Source organism: Tupaia chinensis, unplaced genomic scaffold, assembly GCF_000334495.1.
Source record: "Tupaia chinensis unplaced genomic scaffold, TupChi_1.0 Scaffold145396_1, whole genome shotgun sequence".
NCBI classification, from domain to species: domain Eukaryota; kingdom Metazoa; phylum Chordata; class Mammalia; order Scandentia; family Tupaiidae; genus Tupaia; species Tupaia belangeri.
In genome coordinates this window covers 1,968,454-1,988,726 of record NW_006205257.1, presented here as the reverse complement: position 1 = coordinate 1,988,726, position 20,273 = coordinate 1,968,454, and the positions used below count along the sequence as shown (strand labels likewise).

The window sequence follows — 20,273 nt, the reverse complement described above, 5'->3', positions numbered from 1 at the left end:
AAAAAAAGGGCCAGCAGATGGCATTGTGGTTAAGGTGCTGGGCTCTCACCTGGTTGACTGTGGTTCAAGTCCCAGACCTAGTAGTGCTCTCTCTCTTTTTCTGATGAGCACACAAACACTATAGCAAAACTTAAAAAAATAAGAATAATATCAATACATAAAATAATTTTGAAAAAGAAACAAATATATATATATATATATGTGTGTGTGTGTGTGTGCACATATGCATGTTGTGCCTGTTTTCCCACATCAAAAAGAACCTTATGTAATACCACATTTAATGGCTGTACTGTATTCCTTTATTTATTTATTTTTTTAATACGTTTTGCTATAGAGCATGTCACAGAGAGACAGAGAGGGAAAGTGAGAAACACCCCCTGGGGGAATGGCCACACTACAACCTCTTCTCCATTCTCGTCTTGGGATTTTGGGTACACACGTGTACCTGACACGTTTTCAAGTCACCGAGTCTGGGATTCAAATTGCAGAGTCGGCTACGTGAGATCCAGTCGTCTAAGCCTCCACACCACCTGCTAGCCCTGTACTACATTCCATTTTATGGCTGTATCCTTCCAGGTAGCCAGTTCCTTACTACTGGGAAGCTAGGGTTAGAATTGTACCACTTCAAACTACCTTTGTTTCTAAAACTAATAAAGTCTAGAACAGAGGCCAGCAGATGGCATGATGGTTAAGGCATTGGACTCCCACGTGGCGGACTGCAGTTTGAGTCCCAGACCTGGAGCCTTGCTTTCTCGTTTTCCTTTCTCTCTCTGATCAAATTAAAAATAATAACAAATGGAATTAAATAAACAAATAATTCTTTTAAAAAAGACTGGAACAGCAGAAAAACAGTATCAGACACACCAAGTGCAGACTGCAGCCCTCAAAGACATCTTGGGCTTGCTCGGGTGGAAAAAGACTGAGAAAAAGACTTGAGCATCCTTTCTCCACTCTGCCTGTTAACACCACACACAGTGACTCGATCATTCTCAGGAAGACATTACATCTTTACCTTTTTAGTTCATTTACAATTGACTCATGAACCTTCATTGCAATTTTGCCATCCAGCTGTGCTTTGAGTTCTTGGCACTCGGCACGTGAAATCTCCAGCTGCTCCTTGTTCTCCATGAGCTCCTTCTCCTGGCACTGGCTTTTCGACTCCAGGAGCATTAACTGCTTGGTCAGCTTAGAAACTAAAACGCAAAAGAGAAGGACAAAGGGGACTTAGTAAAACATGATTACTGACTACTAAGAAATACTGATGAGAGAAGCCACAGGCGGCATGGTGGTTAAGAGCACTGGACTTCTACATGGCTGACTGCGGTTCAAGTACTAGACCTGGTGGCCTGCTTTCTCACTTTCCTTCTCTCTCTCTCTCTCTCTCACTCTGTCCCTCCCTGGTCAAATAAATAAATAAATAAAGTTAAATAAAATAATTCTTTTTAAAAAATATATTAATGAGAATCATTTAAATGATCTTTGTTTTCCTTTATCCATGAGAGTACATGAATGTGCAAGTGAAAGTACGAGAGACAGAGAGAGAGATGAGCACCCTCTGAAGGTTCTGGTCACGCTGCAATGCCCTTCCTCTAGTCCTCCAGCCCATCAGATCTTGGGCGCTCTTAAGTGTGCCTGGTATGTTTTTATTTCAGGCTGATCAGGTGGAAGGTTCAAACCACAGCTACAATGTGGGATATGATTCCTCTCGAGCAGCTTATCACGGCTATGCCGCAGAGCCCTGAGGTTTTTTTAAAAGCTCTAAGATCTTTTAGATATCTTTTGGAGAATCAGGGCCAAGCAGACTGTGTGGAGGTTAAGGTAGTGACTACACAGTTTGAGTCCTGGACCTGGTAGCTTGATAAACAGGCTGGGTGGGGCCAGCAGGTGGTGTGGAGGTTGGGGCAGCTGGATCCCACATGGTACATGTGCACACCAGAGAGAGAGAGACAAAGCGAAAGAGAGAGAGAAAGGGAGAAATCATCCCCAAAGGGGAATAGCCACACCACAATCCTTTCTCCATTCTCCTCTTGGGATTCTGGGCATGCACACACATACCTGGTGTTTTCAAGCCCCTGGGTATGAGTCTCAAACTATGAAGTCAGCCATGTGGGATCCAGCTGCCCCAACCTCCACACCACCTGCTGGCTCAAGATGAATATATTCTAAAAAACACAATTTCCCCTATTGTCTTCCTTCTCTTTTTCACCTTCCTGTCCCTCCTTCCTTCCTTCATTTCTTTTTTTAGTTTTTGCTATAGGAAATGAGTGCTCTCCAGAGAGAGAGAGAGAGAGAGAGAGCAAGTGGGAAAACACCCTCCCATCTCCACCCTGGGGGGGATAACCACACTGCAATCCTTTCTCCTCCACTCTCCTCTTGGGATTTGGGGCATGCATGCATAAGTGCCCAGCATGTTTTTCAAGCTGCCTAGTTCAGAATTTGAACCACGCAGCAAGTCATGTGAGATCCAATGCCTTAACCTCCATCCCACCTGCTGGTCCAAGTATAAAATGAAGCAGCAGTGACATTGCAGCATTGTGGTTACTCAGTGGGAGGGCTCACCTTCTTGGAGATGCTCCTGGTGGGTGTCCTTGGCTTTTGTTTGCTGAATTTCCAACTGCTCTATTAGCAATCTGTTTTCCTCTAAAACCAGTTCCGCTTGGGTCTGAAGCTGATCCCTGCAAATGAGTTACAAAATTATTTGCAGTGCCTGCAATTCAGGTACTGAATGGTTACAGAAACACTCTGAAATCTAAAAGAAAGCAGTTGATAAACATCCGGCCATGTCTTAGTATTACCAATAGCCAATAATACTGCCATTTACAATAATGGGAGAGAGGACTGGCAAAGAAATTTGATTTAAGAACTGCTTCAGTACCTTTTTTTTTTTTTGGAGAGGTTTTCGCTATAGGGCACGTGCACTCACCAGACAGACAGAGAGAGACATGGAGACAGAAAGCGAGAAATCATCCCCCAGGGGGGATGGTCACGCCGCAGTCCCTTGTCCTCCATTCTCCTCTCGGGATCTTGGGCATGCACGCACACGTGCCCAGTGTGAGTTTTAAGCCACCAGGTCCAGGACGCGAACCGCAGTCGACTATGTGGGAGTCCAGCGACATAGCCATTACGCTAACTGCTGGTTCCTTGCTTCAGTACCTTTTTAAATGTAAAATTTCAAGCATATACAACAAAAGCAGAAAGAATAGAATAAGCTCCCATGTACACAATACCCAGCTTAAACAACCATCAAATGGCCAATCTAATTTCATCTCTATGAAAAAAGACTTCAAAGAGTTCATGGAAAAATAAAACTAAACTATAAGTTTAATTAATTTAATTAGAGAATAATACAAGTTTGAAATCCATGTATAGTTTTTTTCATAATACATTTTCTATAAACTTTTTGACCCACCCCCCCTAAACTCTCAATCTCTCTACCCACTGGATTATGTAGTTACTGAAGCCCATATGTAATTTTTTTTTAAGAATTCAGAAAGTTCCCAGGTAGGAGGGGGCTTCCACATTATCAGGGATGGGAACTTGGCCAAGCTGTCTCCTCCGGTCTCCTCTTCCTACTTCAGACAGAGGAGCTGTAGTTTGTTCTGTTATACTTTGGACTTCTCCTTCCTTCCTCCCTCTCTTCCTCCCTCCCTCTCTTCCTTCCTCCCTCCTTTCCTTCCTTCTTTTTTCCCTACCTCCTTCTCTCCCTTTATTCTTTTCTTTTTTTAAAAGGAAAGGAATCCTTATTTCTAAAAAAAAGTTGAAAACCTCAGATTTAGTTTAACACTCCCTCACATTCTTTTTCTAACTGCCAGAAGGTGTGTGTGTGCTCACCAGAGAGAGAGTCAGAGAGAGAGAGAGAGAGAGAGAGCGAGAGCATTCCCCACAGTTGCCAAGGTGACTCAATAATCCTTGTTCCTTCTTTTCTCCATCCCATCAGGATCTGGGGCACACATGCACACAAGTCTGGTGTGTTTTTCAAGCTACCAGAGCCAGGAACTGAACTGCGATTACCCATGTGGGATCCAGTTCCCTACATGTAGCGCTTAATCACTGCACTGTGGGGCCAGCCCACTCCCCCCATTGTATAGGTAAAGAAACAGACTCATCAAGCCCGAGGTTACCAGCTTAGAAGTCAGGAAAAGAAACGTGGAGAATTGAGTTGCAGCCCAGAAGTTCTCTGAGAAATGACTGGAAATGAGTAGAAAGCTCCAGCTGAAGTGTGAAGTCTCTGTGAAGGTCTAGTCTAGGAGCCACACACCTCTGCAGGTATAGGGGGCAGCAACGAGGTTCAGGGAGAGGCTGCCACGAAGGGCTCCAGGGGTTGCAGGAGGGCTGCGTATGGTGTGTGATGCCAGAGCCAGGGACCCCTCTCCCAGCTAGAGGGCTAAGTTCAAATCCCAGGGAACACTGCAGGACTGTGGATCTGAAAATAAGGGGCTTGCTTTCTTTCCTTTTTTACTTCCATTTTAAGGAAATGTAAACAAGACTGACTTACGGCTATATAAAAGCGTGGAGAAAGAATCTGAGGTTCCAGTCTCGTGAGGGCCTTTGGATGCACAGGACCTGATCTGACTAAGCTGCTCTTCAAAGTTCTGCTCACGGAGGGATAGAGGAGACACAGTACGAGCCCTGACAGAAGCCCAAGTCCAACAGGGGAAGTCGCACGCACCCAAATCTAGCACCTGTCTAGGCCAGTCCACCTGATACATCATGGCCGTAAGACCAGGGCGAGTCAGCCTAAGGGTAAGGGCACTGTGGACTCAATTCAGATACTGCATACAGAAAGTACTTCATTTTTTTTCCAGCAATGCTAAGAGATTTAAAAAATAGTAACTATAACATATGTGCCCAAAGAGTATACATTTGGTTTTCTTCGTCTTCCCTGAATATTGCCTTTAGGCTTTGAAAGCATTTACTTTCTCTGATCTAGTTAATGGGCACCTGTGGCTGCTGTGGTCGACAGGGGCTCACACCCAAAGATGAACACACATGGGTCTTGTCCTTGAGGAGCTTGCCAAGGGGAAGACAGAGACAGACCTGGAGATGAAAGGTGCAGGAGGCTCAGGGTAGAGCCCCAGGACAGGGCCTGCATCTAGGGCTAGGTCAGAAACAGACAAGAAAGCAACAACCGCCTCTCCTGCAGGGGGCGCTACAGACAAGCACCACTGAGTGAGGCCCGAAGGGTTAGCAGGAGTGCAGAGGGGACTTCTGGGAGAAGGAACATAAAGGACGTGGGTGGCCTCAACTGCCAGGGAGTGGAGGTGTGGGCCTAATCCTTCCAATCTGGGTTTTCCGTACTAATGCCTGAGAGTGATGGAGGGGTGTAAGACAGGATGTGCTTATGGGAAAATTATCCTAGAAAATACCACCCAGGAAATAAAAATGGAGAAAGCAAATGTATCTCAGGTTTGAGAACCTATTTAGAATTTTAAAAGTCATTTTTAGAATATAAATTTCAAATAATTTATGAGGATTTCATTATACATTATTAACTATCTCTTAAAATACTGTCTTTAAGAGAAAAAAGAATGTAGGGTCAGCAGGTGGAGTAGTGGAGCTGGACTCCCACATGGTCGACCATGGCTCAAGTTGTGACCAGCAGCTTGAAACTCACAGAGGGCACGTGTACGTGCGTGCCCAAAATCCCAAGAAGAGAATGGAAGAGAAGGGATTGTGGCATGGCCATCCTACTTGGGGGCGGTTTCTCACTTTCTCTCTGTCTTTGATGAGTGCACGCACCCTATAGCAAAAATCTCTCAAAAAAGAAAAAGAGAAGAATGGATAAGTCCCATGGCCTAGTGGTTAAGGGAGTTGAAGTTCGAATCCCAACCCCAGCAGCTCAAAAAACACCCAGGGCATGTGTGTGTGGGTCCAAAAGCCTGACAGGATGGTGATATAGGAAAACGGATTGCAGTGTGACCATGACCCATTACAGGGGGAGTCGGGGGAGGGAGTGCCTTCTCCCTCTCTCTCCTTCTCTGTTTATCTGTCTCACTCTGGTGAGCATGTATTTCCTCTGGCAATTAAAAAAGAGAGAGACAAGGGGACCAGCAGTTAGAGTACCGGCTATGTCGCTGGACTCCCATGTAGTTGACCACGGTTCGAGCCCCAGACCTGGCAGCTTAAACTCACGCCAGGCTCGTGTGCGTGCATGCCCAAGATCCAGAGAAGAGAATGGAGGAGGAGGGATTGTGGCATGGCCATCCCTCCGGGGGATGATTTCTCACTTTCTGTCTCTCTATCTCTCTCTTTCTGGTGAGCGCACATGCCCTATAGCAAAAAACCTCTCCAAAAAAAATAATAATAATTGAAAAAAGAGAGAGACAAGGACCAGCAGATGGCATAAAGGTTACATCGCTGAACTCTCATGTTGTTGACTGCGGCTTGAGTCCTGGACCCGGAGGATTAAACTCACGCCAGATGTGTGTGCATGCGTGCCCAAGATCCTGAGAGAAGAATGGAGAAGGGATTGCAGTGTGGTCATCGCCCTGGGGAGTGATTTCTCACTTTCTGTCTCTGTCTTTCCTGTAAGCACATGTGTCCTATAGCAAAAACCTTTCCTAAAAAAAAAAAAAAAAAAAAAAAAAAAAGGAAAGAGAGAACATATTTATGTATTTGATGATTTCATAACTTTCTATTTTGTTTCACTTAGCAAAGTATCAGAAACACAACAGCACTTGCCTTTCCTTGCTGGTAATGGGACTACTCTTATTTAACTCTTGGTGCAGTTCTTCGTTTTCTTTCACCACTTCTTGGACTCGTATCCTAAACATTCTCATTTCCTCCTGAAATAAAATTCATGTACATTGTAACACACACATGCACACACATCTTTATTGCTTAGTTCTAGGGCTGCTGCTATCAAAGCCGTTTAGCACCAATGGATGGTGCTAAACTTCCGGTACCAGCACCAGGCGCCCGTCCTTGGGGAGCTTAAGGCCTCGGGGGAACACACAAGGTGACACTAAGAACAGGGACAAAGAACCATCGATTCTGTCGATTTTAAATATTCAATTCTTAATTTGATAACTGAAAAATCTGTAAAAAAATTTTAAAAGGGATTTTTATCTTTTTTTTTTTTTTTTTGGAGAGATTTTCACTGTAGGGCGCGTGCGCTCGCCAGACAGACAGAGAGAGACATAGAGACAGAAAGCGAGAAATCACCCCCCAGGGGGGATGGTCACGCCGCAATCCCTTCTCCTCCATTCTCCTCTCGGGATCTTGGGCACGCACGCACACGCGCCCGGCGTGAGTTTTAAGCCACCGGGTCCGGGACACGAACCGCGGTCGACTACGTGGGAATCCAGCGACATAGCCATTACGCTAACTGCTGGTTCCCAAGGGATTTTTAAAAAGAAGCCCATAAATACAGTAATTTTCCTTTCTCTAAAGACTCTGCAGAATAAGTTGGAAGTTTTTTTTTAGTTTTTTTTTTTTTTCTTTAGAGGTGTTTGCTACATGGCGTATGCACTCGCCAGAGATAGAAAGGAAAACGCGAGTAACCCCCCCCGGAGAGGGCATGACAAAGCCGCAATCCCTTCTCCATTCTCCTCTCAAGATCTTGGGCACACACGCACACGCACCTGGTGTGAATTTAAGCCATTGGGTCCAGAACTTGAACTGCGGTCGACTACATGGGAGTTCAGCGACATAGCCATTATGCTAACTGCTGGTTGGTCCCTTTTTTAGGTTTTTGTCATAGGGCACATGGTCATCGGAGAGGGGACAGAGAGAAAGAAAGTGAGAAATCATCCCCTAGGGGGAATGGCCATGCTGCAATCGCTTCTCCTCTATTCTCTAGGAATTTTAGGCACACACGCACAAATGCCTGGTGTGATTTTCAAGCCACCAAGTCTGAGACTTGAACCATAGTTAGGCATGTGGGAATCCCAGAACCTTAACCTCCACACCACCTGCTGGCCCAGTGGAGCTTTCTAATATAAAAAAATAATAATAAATAAGAACTCTTCTTCCTTAACAAAGCCTGTTTTGGTGGGAGAAGGAGTTAGAGGATCTTAATTTTTCTCCATGACAACCAGCAAACCTGTCTCTCTGTTTTTGATATTGCCAGAGGGCACATGCATTGAGATAGAGCAAAAAGGAGGAGAAAGCACCCTCCAGTGAGGCATGGTCACACCACAACCCCTTCTCTTCCATTCCTCCATCCCATCAGGACTTTGGGCATGCACACATGCCTGGGTGGGGGGGTTTCCAAGCCACTAGATCCAGTATTTGAACTGCACGGTCAGCCGTGTGGAATCTGGCTCCCTTCACCACCAGGCCATGGGGCTAACCCAAGCCTCTCTTATTTAAAATCATGAGCGCACACAGCGTCATCAACCATTCACCCCAACATGAGGCTGGTCGGTTAACAGTCTCAGCGTACGGCCCTTCTGCTAGGCCTTCTCCATCATGGCTTTTCTCAGCCAGTTTCAGTGCCAATATTTATTCTGCGTGCTTCTAACTACTCTTCCCCCAGCTATCCAATACTCACATTTATACCTGTTTAACCTAAAGTGACATTGCCAAATCACCTCTCCTCCCCTCCCCTTTCTGCCGACACACTCACCGAATGCTGACAGTCCACTTGCCTCATTTTCAGAAGAGAGGTCAAGCAAACCAAAGCCCACAGGCCAGCTGCCTGTTTTTATAAATAAAGTTTTATTGGATCAAGCCTTGCCCATCATGGACATGTTGCCTACAGCAGCCTGCATCCTACAGCAGCCTGCATGCTGCAGCAGCTAAGCTGAGTGATTGCAAACAGAAAGCACATGGTCCACAGGCCTACGCTGCTCATTACTGCCCTGCAGAGAAAATGTGTGCTCACCCTGATTAGAAGGAACACCAACATACAGGACCGGCAGATGACATCATGGTTATACCACTGGGCTCCCGCAAGGCTGACCATGGTTTAAGTACTGGACCCGGCAGCTTAAAATTCACGCCGGCCCCATGTGTGGGTGTGCCCAAAATCCTGAGAGGAGACTGAAGGAGATGGGATTGTGGCATGATCATCCCTTGCTGGGGGGCAATTTCTCACTTTCTGTCTCTCTGTCTCTCCGGCAAGTACATATGCCCTATAGCAAAAATCTCTTTCTAAAAAAAGAAAAAGAAGGAACACCAGTGTGATAATGTTACTACTATCAGGATTGATATTTAATCAATCAGTATAAGATTAATTCAAGTTCTTCAAAAGCTAAGTGTCAGGGCCAGCAGATGGCATAGTGGTTATGTCACTGGACTCCCACATGACTGATCGTAGTTCGAGACCCAGACCTGATGGCTTGAAACTCACACCGGGTGCATGTCCATGTATGCCCAAGATCCCAGGAGGAGAATGGAAGGGAAGGAATTGGGGTGTGGCCATTCCTCCTAGAGGGTGATTTATTACTTTCCCTCTCCCTGTCTCTGTCTCTCTCTAGCGAGCACACATGCCCTAAGGCAAAACCTCTACTGAAAGTGTCCAGGGCCAGCTGGCGGCATGGTGCTTAGGGCCACAAGGCTAACTACACGGTTCAAGATCAGGACCGGGCAGTTAGAAAAACACACTGGTGCGTGTGCATGAGTGCTCCAAATCCCGAGAGAATGGAAAGAAGGGATTGCAGTGTAGCCATCCTCCCTGGGGGTGATTTCTTCTCTATTCCTCTCGGGATTTTGGGTGGGCATGCCCATGTGCCCAGGTGTGTTTTCCAAGCTGCCAGGTCCAGGACTTGAACCACGAAATCAATCAGCTATGTGAGATCCAGCACCTTAACCACTATGACACTTGCTGGACCAAAATAGTCTTATTTCTTACAAGCCTTGTTTCTTCTGAGGCATTTGCCAACCTACCTCGAGAGTGGCATTAAGCTCATCTTTCTCTTTCATTCTATCTTCATAAGCCAGCAACAATGGTGACAGGTACTTCATATCCAACTGATAATGGAATAAAAGAAGGTTAATATACGCCTCACATCTAAATACAACCAACAGATTCTAAAATGCAATAAAATACATTTATTTTGGAATTTTTTTAACAGCTATGCAAATATAGCCTTGAAAATATGGGCCTAAAATGAAATAATGTTTACTTACCAACCAGGGTGGTATAGGGCCCTTTGATGGGAGGCCTTCGATAGTTGAACTCTAAGAACAAAACGCATATTAAAGACAAACTACGTCTTCTCTGAAAATTTAAGTCTTACATATTCCTTTTATTTTAATTGCCAGAGGGCATGTGTACTTGGCAGAGAGAGGCCAAGAAACAGAGAGAGGGGGAGAAAACACATCCAGATAGGATATGATCATGCCTCAGTCCCTTCTCCTCCACTTCTCCATCCTCCCAGGATCCTGACACACATGCACATGCACCTGGTGTTTCTCAAGTGGTCAGCCACGTAGGGTCCAGCTCCCTTAAGCACTCAGGGCCTACCTAAGTCTTTGTCTTAATCTCGACTGGACATGGCCTACCTATAAACCTCTCTAAGTAGGACTAGCAGATGGCATAATAGTTATGTTGCTGGACTTCCACGTAGCGGACAGTGGTTCAAGTCCTGGATGCAGTGGCTTAAAACTCACACTGGGTGCATGTGCATGCATGCCCAAAATCCTGACAGAGAATGGAGAAGGGACTGCAGCATGGCCATCCCATCTGGAGGAAGGGCTTCTCACTTTCTGTCTCTCTCTGTCTCTCTGGTGAGCACACGTGTCCTATAGCAAAAATCTCTCTCAAAAAACAAACAAACAAAAAACCCCCAAACACTTCTCCATGTGGCTAGTTAGAACTCCAAGATCTCTCAGTGCTATTTGAGTTCTGGCAACTAAGCAATTCAGCTCACAGCTCTACGCTATTGTCTTCCGCCCAGCCTTCTGGAGTGTCATCCTATATGTGTGCATATTGGTATTCAACAAAAGATTCCAAGGAACTCCACGCAGATTTTGGTATCTCCTCTCTACAGCCCTCGCCTTTCTGGTGTTCTTGTCCTGCAAATTCTAGTCTCCTCGACTTCCCAAACACTCATCTGTCTCAACTCAGTGAGACTGCTATGCTCCGCTTGGGTTCCTCCATCCTGCTCTGTGATCCGAAGCTGTGTGTAGGTAGAAAGCAGAGGTGATCATAAGCTCATTTTCTTACACTTCTGGTCCTGAGACTCCAATGTGTGTGAACGGTTGTGTTATACAGTAGTACCCCTTTATCCACAGGAGACGTTCCAAGACCCCCAGTGGATGCCCCTAACCGCAGACAGTACTGAACCCTATATATATATTAGATGTTATGTTTTTCTATCTGAAAACCTAGACAGCTACTAAGTGACTCCCAGATGGGTAGTATGGACAGTGTGGGAATGTTGGACCAAAGAGTGATTCGTGTCCTGAGTGAGACAGAGCAATATAGTGTGAGATTTCATTATGCTACTCAGAGCAGTGTACCATTTAAAACTTCTAAGTTGTTGGGCTGGTCACATAACCTAATGGTTAAGGAAATCAGATCCCAAATGGCCGACTGTGGTTCAAATCCTAACCCTGGTAGCTTGAAAAGAACAACAGGGGCCAGCAGGTAATTTGGTGGTCAAGGCACTGGACTCCTACATGGCTCACTGCGGTATGAGTCCCAGACCTGTTGGCTTGCTTTCTCACTTTCTCTTATGCATGGGCCCTGGAGCAAATTTTAAAATGGCAATAAATAAAATAAATAATTATTTGAAAGAAAAGCACACCACGTACATGTTTGTGCATGCCCAAGATCACAACAGGATGGAGAAAAGAAGGAGAGGGGACTGTGGCATGACCATGCCCACTCTCTCTCTCCCTCTCTCTGGTGAGCACCCTCTGGCAATTAAAAAACTAACATTATGAATCGTTTAATTTTTAGAATTTTCCATTAATTATTTCCAGAACTCAGTTGACTGAAGGTAACTGAAACTGTGGAAAGTAAAACTGGAAATAATAACTACTGTACATTCTATTAGTTTTCTAGTTGTTTACAGTGGGAAGGTAAGTCTGCTTATGGAGCAATGGCCCTAGTGTGGTAATTTAACAAAAAGTTTCCAACGTATTCACCTTAATATCTACCTCATCACTCATCCATTCAGCAAATGTTGTGAACCTACTAAGTCATTATGGACTTGGCAACACAATCCTTGTTTTCAAGGCTGTTGTGGTCTAATAGCCAAGATAACACAAAAGAATCTAATACACAAATATAGTACATGGTAGACTTTTTTCTTTCTTTCTTTCTTTCTTTTTGATATATTTTTGCTACAGGGTTCGTGTGCTCACAGGGAGACAGACACCGAGCAATCAACTCCCAGGGGGATGTCCACATTGCAATTCCTTCTTCTCCAGCTCCTCTGGGAATTTTGAGCACACATGCTCAAGCATCAGTTTCAAGTTGCCGGGTCCAGGACTCAAACCACAGTTGGCCATGAGGGAGCCCACTGCCTTAATCACCATGCCACCTGCTGGCCCCTAGGGTAGACTTTTATAAGTACTTTAAAGTTAGTACAAACACACATCTGTAATGGCTTAAAAGAGAGAGAGAGATCACTTCCGGCTGACGTCCTCATGGAGAACGTGGGATTTGCCCAGGGCAGAAGAAATGCATGAGGAGTGGAGTGTGGTGGGGCAGGGGGAAGGTTGCCATTGTCCTGCTTGCACTGCTCAACCAGAATCCTGCAGAAGGCCTTGACCTAGGAACATGTTTTAGGTCACGAGATCCCCAATAACTTTATGCTAAGAAGTCATTATACCACATACAGTATGATTCTATGTATAGGAAATGTTCAGAATAGGCAAATCCACAGAGACAGAAAATATGTAGTGGATGCCTAAGGCTTTTTTTTTTTTTTTTGAGAGGTTTTCGCTATGGGGCGCGTGCGCTCGCCAGACAGACAGAGAGAGACAGAGAGACAGAAAGCAAGAAATCACCCCCCAGAGGGGATGGTCACGCCGCAATCCCTTCTCCTCCATTCTCCTCTCGGGATCTTGGGCACACACGCACACGCGCCCAGCGTGAGTTCTAAGTCACTGGGTCCGGGATGCGAACCGTGGTCAATTACGTGGGAGTCCAGCGACATAGCCATTACGCTAATTGCTGGTTCTCCCTAAGGCATTTTCAAATGTTGTACACCAACAAACTATACTTGGAACCGTGGGAATCAGGATCAAGAATGAAGTAGTTGATGTGGACTTTTATACTTTTATTTTTCTTAGGTCTATTTTAGGTATACTTTGTATATATAGTTCTATAGCATCTGAAATTTTACAGAGTCTTTATTGTGTCTTTGTTATGGAAAAAGAAGGAAGGAAATAGAACAATTCCTAGGAAGACTACACTTTGGGTATAACTTTTTTTATACTAAATTATAATAATTAAGAATCCCTGTCAGGGGGCCAACAGGTGGCACGGTAGTTAAGGCACTAGACTCCCACATGGCCAACTGCGGTGCGAGTCCCAGACCTGGTGGCTTGCTTTCTCTCTCTGGTGAATGCATGTGTCCTATAGCAAATTTAAAAAATAATAGCAATACATAAAATTTTTAAAAAAGAATCTCTCGGGATTAGGAATCAATTCAACGGTAAAAGCTAGAAGAATCTGAAAAAGGGAACAGCAGGTGGCGTGGTGGTTAAGGCACTGGATCCCGCATGGCTGTGTAGAGTGCTGGACCTGGTGGCCTGAAAACACACCAGGCGCAGGTGTGTGTGCCCAAAATTCTAAGAGAAGAAGGGAGTACAGTGTGGCCATTCCCTCTGGGGAGTGATTTTTCTTTTTTCCTCTTTGTCTGTCTGTCTCTGGCAAGAACACCTGCCAGAGCACAAAAAAAAAGTCTGATTTTTTGTAATTAGAAACATTACCTCTTCCTCAGTCAAATGCCTGAATTTTGTTTGATATCGACTCAGTTCTACATTCAAACGATGGACAGTCATTTTCAACCCATCATTTTCATCCACCAGTTCTTGAGCTTGTCTTCTTAGATAAGATAATTCAGGTGCAGGAACTAGTGAAAAAAAATCAATCTAATATTATACTATAAGAAATCATATCAAATTTATCAAGATTTTATATAATCTTTTGCTAATTATGTACTTCTTTTTTTAACCTTTTATGCTTATAGAATGTTATACACACACATTGAATAAGTTACAAAGTTTAACAATGGACAATCAACATTGTTTGGGAAGTTTTTAAATTAACAAGAAAATATTGGGTCATCAGGAAAGTCATGATGTATTCTTTTTATTTTTCTATGCAAAAATGTGTCATAACTTGTCCAGTAACTCAATAATTAAGTAGGAAAGGTTTACTTATCATTTCAGATGATACAAAAATATATGTCCTAAAAATCACCCAGAAGGGCCAGAAGGTAGCATGGTGATTAAGGTGCTGGACTTCCACAAGACAGACTATGGTTTGAGTTCCGGACCTGGCAGCTAGCTTTCTCACTTTCCCTCTCTCTCTCTGTCTCTCTTTGGTGAGTACATGTGCCCTATAACAAATAGTAATAAATGTTATTAAATAAATAATCATTTTCTTCGAGTCTCCCTCTGGTGAGTGCATCCTCTGGCAATGTAAACGAGAAAGGCAAGAACATTAAGATAACACTTGTTTTGCATGTTGTAGATAAAAAGAAAACAATTGATTGAACTCTGCTTTTCCAAAGTGTGGCATAAGGGACATTGCATCTTGGTCTGGGGTCACTGACACTGGCTATGCTACCCCATGGTCATCTCATACAAGAGAACATGGCTGGAGGTTCCCAGGCCTACATTTTAGCTCACCACCTGTTGCCATTTACACCCTCTGAGTCTCCCTGGTCTTGACTACTCTCTCCCTCTTCTTAGGCTTGCTCCTTGAATGTGTCATGTGCTCTTACTCTTCTAGAACTGAAGCACACTGTCTATTCTGAGTCAGAATTCATCTATGTCCCTCAAAATTCTGTCTTTGCAACCAGGTTAAACCTGCACCCCATAACTTTGTTGGGGTGCCAGTATATCCCTGCCATAAGAATTCCTGATTGTTTCACTCTTTGTATAAGGCATTCAATGACCTTTCTCACTTTCTATCTCTATCTCTCCAGCAAGTACACATAACTCTATAGCAAAAACCTCTTTAAAAAAATCACATAAAGGGGAAAGTTTGTTAGAACAACCTTTCCAAATAATAGTAATGCTCTATCAGAAAATATAATTAACAATAATAATAATAATAAATAATTCTTTAAGAAAAAAGAAAATATAATAAAAAATAGATCACAAAAAGTAACAGCATGAAGTATCTAGAAATAAATGTGCCCAAGACAAGAAACACACAGGATGTATACGAAAAAAAAAACTACGCTGCCTTACTTAAGGCCATAATATTAGTCTTACATAAATAGAAAAAGGTGTAGAGAAAATATTGGTGAATAGTTATATAACTTTAGAGTTAAAAAAAGACACTTGAAATGTTAAAAGCATCTTATAGGACCAGCAGGTGACGTGGTGCTTAAGGGTGGTGGACTCCCACACTGCTGACCACAGTTTGAGTCCTGGACCTGGCAGCTTGCTTTCTCACTTTCCCCTCTCACGTTGTCCTTCCCTGGTCAAATTAACAATAAATAAATAAATAAATGTTACATAAAATAATTCTTTTAAAAATTTACAGATTTAGCTCAATTGTCAACAAACTAAAACTATTACACATTATAAAGGACTAACATCCTGGGCCAACAGGTGGTGTGGTGAAGGCGCAGGATCCCACGCGGCCGACCCCACAGTTTAAGTCCCAGACCTGGCGACTTGAAAAACACACTGGGTGTGCGTGCATGCATGTCCAGAATCCTATGAGGAGAATGGAGGAGAAGGGACTGTGAGGTGGCCACCCCCTCTGGGGAGTGACTTCTCACTTTTCCTGTCTCTGTCTCCTATGGTAAAAATCTTTTTTTAAAAAAAAGGAGGGGAGGAGGGGGCTGAAATCCTTAATGTGTAAAGAGTTACTACATATCCATAAGGAAAAGTCAAGTGTCTCAATTTAAAGAGGGTAAATTTATGAAAGAGAAAAAAAAAATGATCTGCAAAGACAAGAAAAAAAATTCAAGCTCATCAATAATAAAAGAAATATAAGTTAAAATGGGATTTCTTTCCTTATTTTTGCCTATCGAATTAGCAAGAAAAATATAATTCTCATCATTGGTAAGTAAGTAGTGAAAGAAGCACAATCCCTCCTCCACTTCTCCCTCCTTTTAGAATTCTGGACATGCACACGCACCGGGAGTGTTTCTTAACCCACCGGGTCTGGGACTTGAACTGTATGGTCAGCTATGTGGGATCTGGATGCCTTAACCACCACACCATAGAGCTGGCCCAAAAGGCACTTTGATTTGGTGCTCGTAGGAATAAAAACTGATTTAAAAATATAGGCAAAATACTAGGCTAAGTATCAAGTTGCAAAAGGCATATGGGGAATTTTTAGCATAACAATAATAACGATATAGCAGATAAAATTGAATTTCAGTAAGCATAAGGATATTAATGAGAAAAACTTCAGTGTTACAAGATTACATATCAACAACATAAATATCATAACATAAAATTCTAGCTCTCTAAATAATAAAATACAGTCTTGTTTATTCCTTTAGTCCCTACCTTCCTGAGACGATGCCTTCTCCGCCTTTTTCAGCCTTCCATTCTCTTTTTCCATTCTCTTAAGTTTTAATTGTAGTTCTTTCATTGTTCTTTTTATTACATTTAGTTCAAGGGTTAGGATTTGGTTTGCATAGTTTAGTTGGAAATTTTCTTCTTTTACATCCTCAAATTTTTTTGCAAATTCCATACATCTTTGACGTGTTCTATCTATTACATATGAAAAGGTACAGGGGAAAACATTAAAAATATTAATTCAGGGACCAAAGATGGTATAATGGTTATGTCACTGGACTCCCATACAGTCAACTGTGGTTTGAGTCCTGGACCTGGCGGCTTAAAACTTAAACCAGGTGCATGCACATGTGTACCCAAAATCCTGAGAAGAGAAAGGAGGAGGAGAGACTGGAGCGTGGCCATTCCCCCCCCTAGGGGATGATTTCTCGTTTTCTGTCTCTCTGTCTCTCCAGCAAGCACATGTGTCCTATAGCAAAAATCTCTCTCCAAAAAAAATTTTGATATTTACCACTTTCTATCAACATGATAGGAGATTTTATTCCAAAAAATTCACGAGCAACTACTTCATGCTCTGTTCTTCAGGCCCTAGAAAGGCCAGTGGTCTGTAAGGGGTGGGGAGCAGGGCTGGGAGCCAAGGATGCTCTTGCGTATTGTGACTGCAGAGTGGAGTGTTCCCCTGCAGACCACCAGGAGACGAAAAGGCTTTTAGACACTGGTGTGAAAATCAAGGGGCTCTATTCTCATATAAGTTACTGAGGCCAGCAGGAGGGACTCCATTGACTGCTGTGGGCAGTGTCAAGGGCCGCTTAGGGGACAGCAGTGATACGTTGCCCAAGCAAAGAAGGATCCACACAGAAGGCTGGCTCCCTGGTCAACCTGTACACACTGAGTGGTCACGGGTAGGATCCTGGCTGGCTGGGAGGGCTCAGGAAGGCCTTGTTGAAAGCGCTTGTCTTTCTCTCTTTTCCTGTGTCTCTTTGTTTTGGAGAGGTTTTTGCTATAATAGGGTACGTGTGCTCGTCAGAAAGACAGAGACAGAGAGACAGAAAGTGAGAAATCACCCCCTGGGGGGGATGGCCATGCCACAATCCCTTCTCCTCCATTCTCCACTCGGGATCTTGGGCACGCACGCACACGCGCCCAGTGTGAGTTTAAGCCACCGGGTCCGGGACTCGAACTGCAGTCGACTACATGGAAGTCCAGTGACATAGCCATTACACCAACTGCTGGTCCCTTAGTGTCTCTTTTATGAAGCAGGAATTTAAAACAATTCATGATAGAGAGTTGTGTATGTACATGAGAAAGCACCCCCAACAGGGCCCAGTCATGGCACAATCCCCATTCCTGTAATTCTCTATCCCGCTGAATCCTGCGTATGCATACAGAAGCCTGGTGTGAGACCAACAGGGCAGGATTTGAACCCTGGTCAGCCAGGTGGATCTGACTTCCTCTGTGCAGTGCCTAACTCCCACACCATGCAGCCAGCCCAAGAAATAAACTTTGGAAACAAAACAAAAACAAGAGTGACTGCCAATGTCTGTGTTTGGGATAGAACAAGAAACATGAGAGAGAGTAGGTGTGGGGCCTAGAGGAGGAGCAAAAGCAAACTCGGGTGGGGATATACACCCAGGACAGCCCTGGCTGGAGAGAGGCTGAGGAGAGGCCAGCATGTGGGCAGTACTTGAAGGCACTGGGGAGAGGGGAAAGCAAGACGTCACAAAGAAACTGCAGAGGGAACAGAAAGATAGGCTGGAGGAAAACCCGGGGTGGTATTCCACGGGGAGTTGTGCTCAGAGAGGCCAAAGGGAGGGAGAATCCCATGAGAGCCCCGGCCAGAGGCAGAAGCAGAGCTACCATGGCAGACTCAGCAGCCTCCCCCAACCCCAGAATATGAAAAGTGAGGCTCAGAAATGGTCACTCAACAGCTACATGTGAAAACACAAAAGGGGGACCAGCAGTTAGCGTAATGGCTGTCGCTGGACTCCCACGTAGTCGACTGCGGTTTGAGTCTCGGACCCGGTGGCTTAAACTCACGCCAGGCACGTGTGCGTGCGGGTCCAAGATCTCAAGAGGAAAATGGAGGAGAAGGGATTGCGGCGTGGCCATCCCCCCGAGGGGTGATTTCTCGCTTTCTGTCTCTATGTCTCTCTCTGTCTTTCTGGCGAGTGCATGCGCCCTATAGCAAAAACCTCTCCAAAAAAAAGAGGAAAAAAAAAAAACACACAAAAGGAACAAAGACAGATTCCAGAGTGAAAAGAATGGAGATCAGACTGAGGATGGAAGCCAGAGGCTAAAACATGTCAGGAGAGGTCAGCTCCAAAAGTCAGGGTGACTCCAGAGATATGCCTTGCCTTGGTGGATGGGAGGACATGACGTGGCCTGGAAAGAACTGATAGGTGTCCAGTTAGAGACAAGCATGGGAGAAATACCCCAAGAACCACCAAACATCTGAGTCAAAGAAGCACCAAAGTTAAATGAGAGGAAAGTGTAGCAGAAACATCAAGACCAGAATGAATATTTAAGATTCTCAGAGAGAGGGACCAGCAGTTAGAGTAATGGCTATGTCGCTGAACTCCCACGTAGTCAACCGCGGTTCACGTCCTGGACCCGGTGGCTTAAAACTCACGCCGGGAGCGTGTGCGTGCATGCCCAAGATCCCGAGAGGAGAATGGAGGAGAAGGGATTGCGGCATGACCATCCCCCCTGGGGGGTGATTTCTCGCTTTCTGTCTCTATGTCTCTCTCTGTCTGTCTGGCGAGCGCACGCGCCCTATAGCGAAAACCTCTCCAAAGATTCTCAGAGAGATACTAGTCAATATCTCACGGAATGACAGAATTAACATTTTGATTAATACCAGTAATTCAAAAGATGGGATGTACAGCCAAATATGATGATGAATGAACCTATAGGCTAGATGTGAGAGCCCCAGAAATCTCCCAGAATACAACAACACTGAGGTAGAAAGGATGAAAAGTCAACCTAACATGGAGGACAGCTTAAAATAGGATTTTCAGACTAGTGATAAGAGATATAACAGACAAAAATGGCAAAATCCACTTTGGAAGCTACTGAAACTCTACAGACTCTACAGAGAGCATAATCGTCAAGCATGTGTAGAACTCTCACTCTGCCTTCAGCCCCTGAGAGGAGCTCTCATTTGCATATGCCCTCCCCAGGATATGAGCACATCCTCAAGGCCTACCCTGACCCCACCCCCAGAATCTGGGCACATCCCACATGGACAGACATACAAAGGGACTTCAAAACATTCATGGACAAATAGAATTAAAGTAAGTTTCTCTGGATACAGAAAAAAAATGGAAATACATAGTTCTTTCATAATACATATTTTCCACTAACTTTTTGAAGACCCTGCCACCCACATTTCACCATCACCCAATGTTTGGATCCTCTCTGTTGAGGTAAGGGCAGAAGTCCAACAACTAAAACCTCTTCCCAATTCTAATAACACAAGGGGTCTTTGAAAATTTCATGGGGGACCAACAGATGGTATAATGGTTACATCACTGGACTCCCACATAGTCGACCACAGTTCAAGTCCTGAATCCGGTGACTTAAAACTCACACCGGGGCCCAAGAGCCAGAGAAAAGCCAGAATCCACGTACATCTGAAGTAGGCCTAGCCCTGCCTCTTT

At 44.3% G+C, this 20,273-nt stretch overlaps 1 protein-coding gene across 5 annotated transcripts in view; it reads right to left on the bottom strand.

The window, feature by feature from the left end:
* The window catches only part of CEP89 (centrosomal protein 89), an 88,306-nt gene that overhangs the window by 19,633 nt on the left and 48,400 nt on the right, over positions 1-20,273 (bottom strand). For 4 of the 5 annotated variants that reach the window (XM_014584006.2, XM_006167983.3, XM_014584008.2 and 1 more), the window contains exons 8-14: positions 16,603-16,809; positions 13,834-13,976; positions 10,075-10,125; positions 9,832-9,915; positions 6,682-6,785; positions 2,560-2,675; positions 1,013-1,193 (exon numbers count right to left, since the gene is read on the bottom strand). In XM_014584006.2, the coding sequence (XP_014439492.1) occupies positions 1,013-1,193; positions 2,560-2,675; positions 6,682-6,785; positions 9,832-9,915; positions 10,075-10,125; positions 13,834-13,976; positions 16,603-16,809 (886 nt within the window). The remainder of the gene's footprint in view (positions 1-1,012; positions 1,194-2,559; positions 2,676-6,681; positions 6,786-9,831; positions 9,916-10,074; positions 10,126-13,833; positions 13,977-16,602; positions 16,810-20,273) is intronic. The other variant, XM_014584007.2, reaches the window with a different exon arrangement.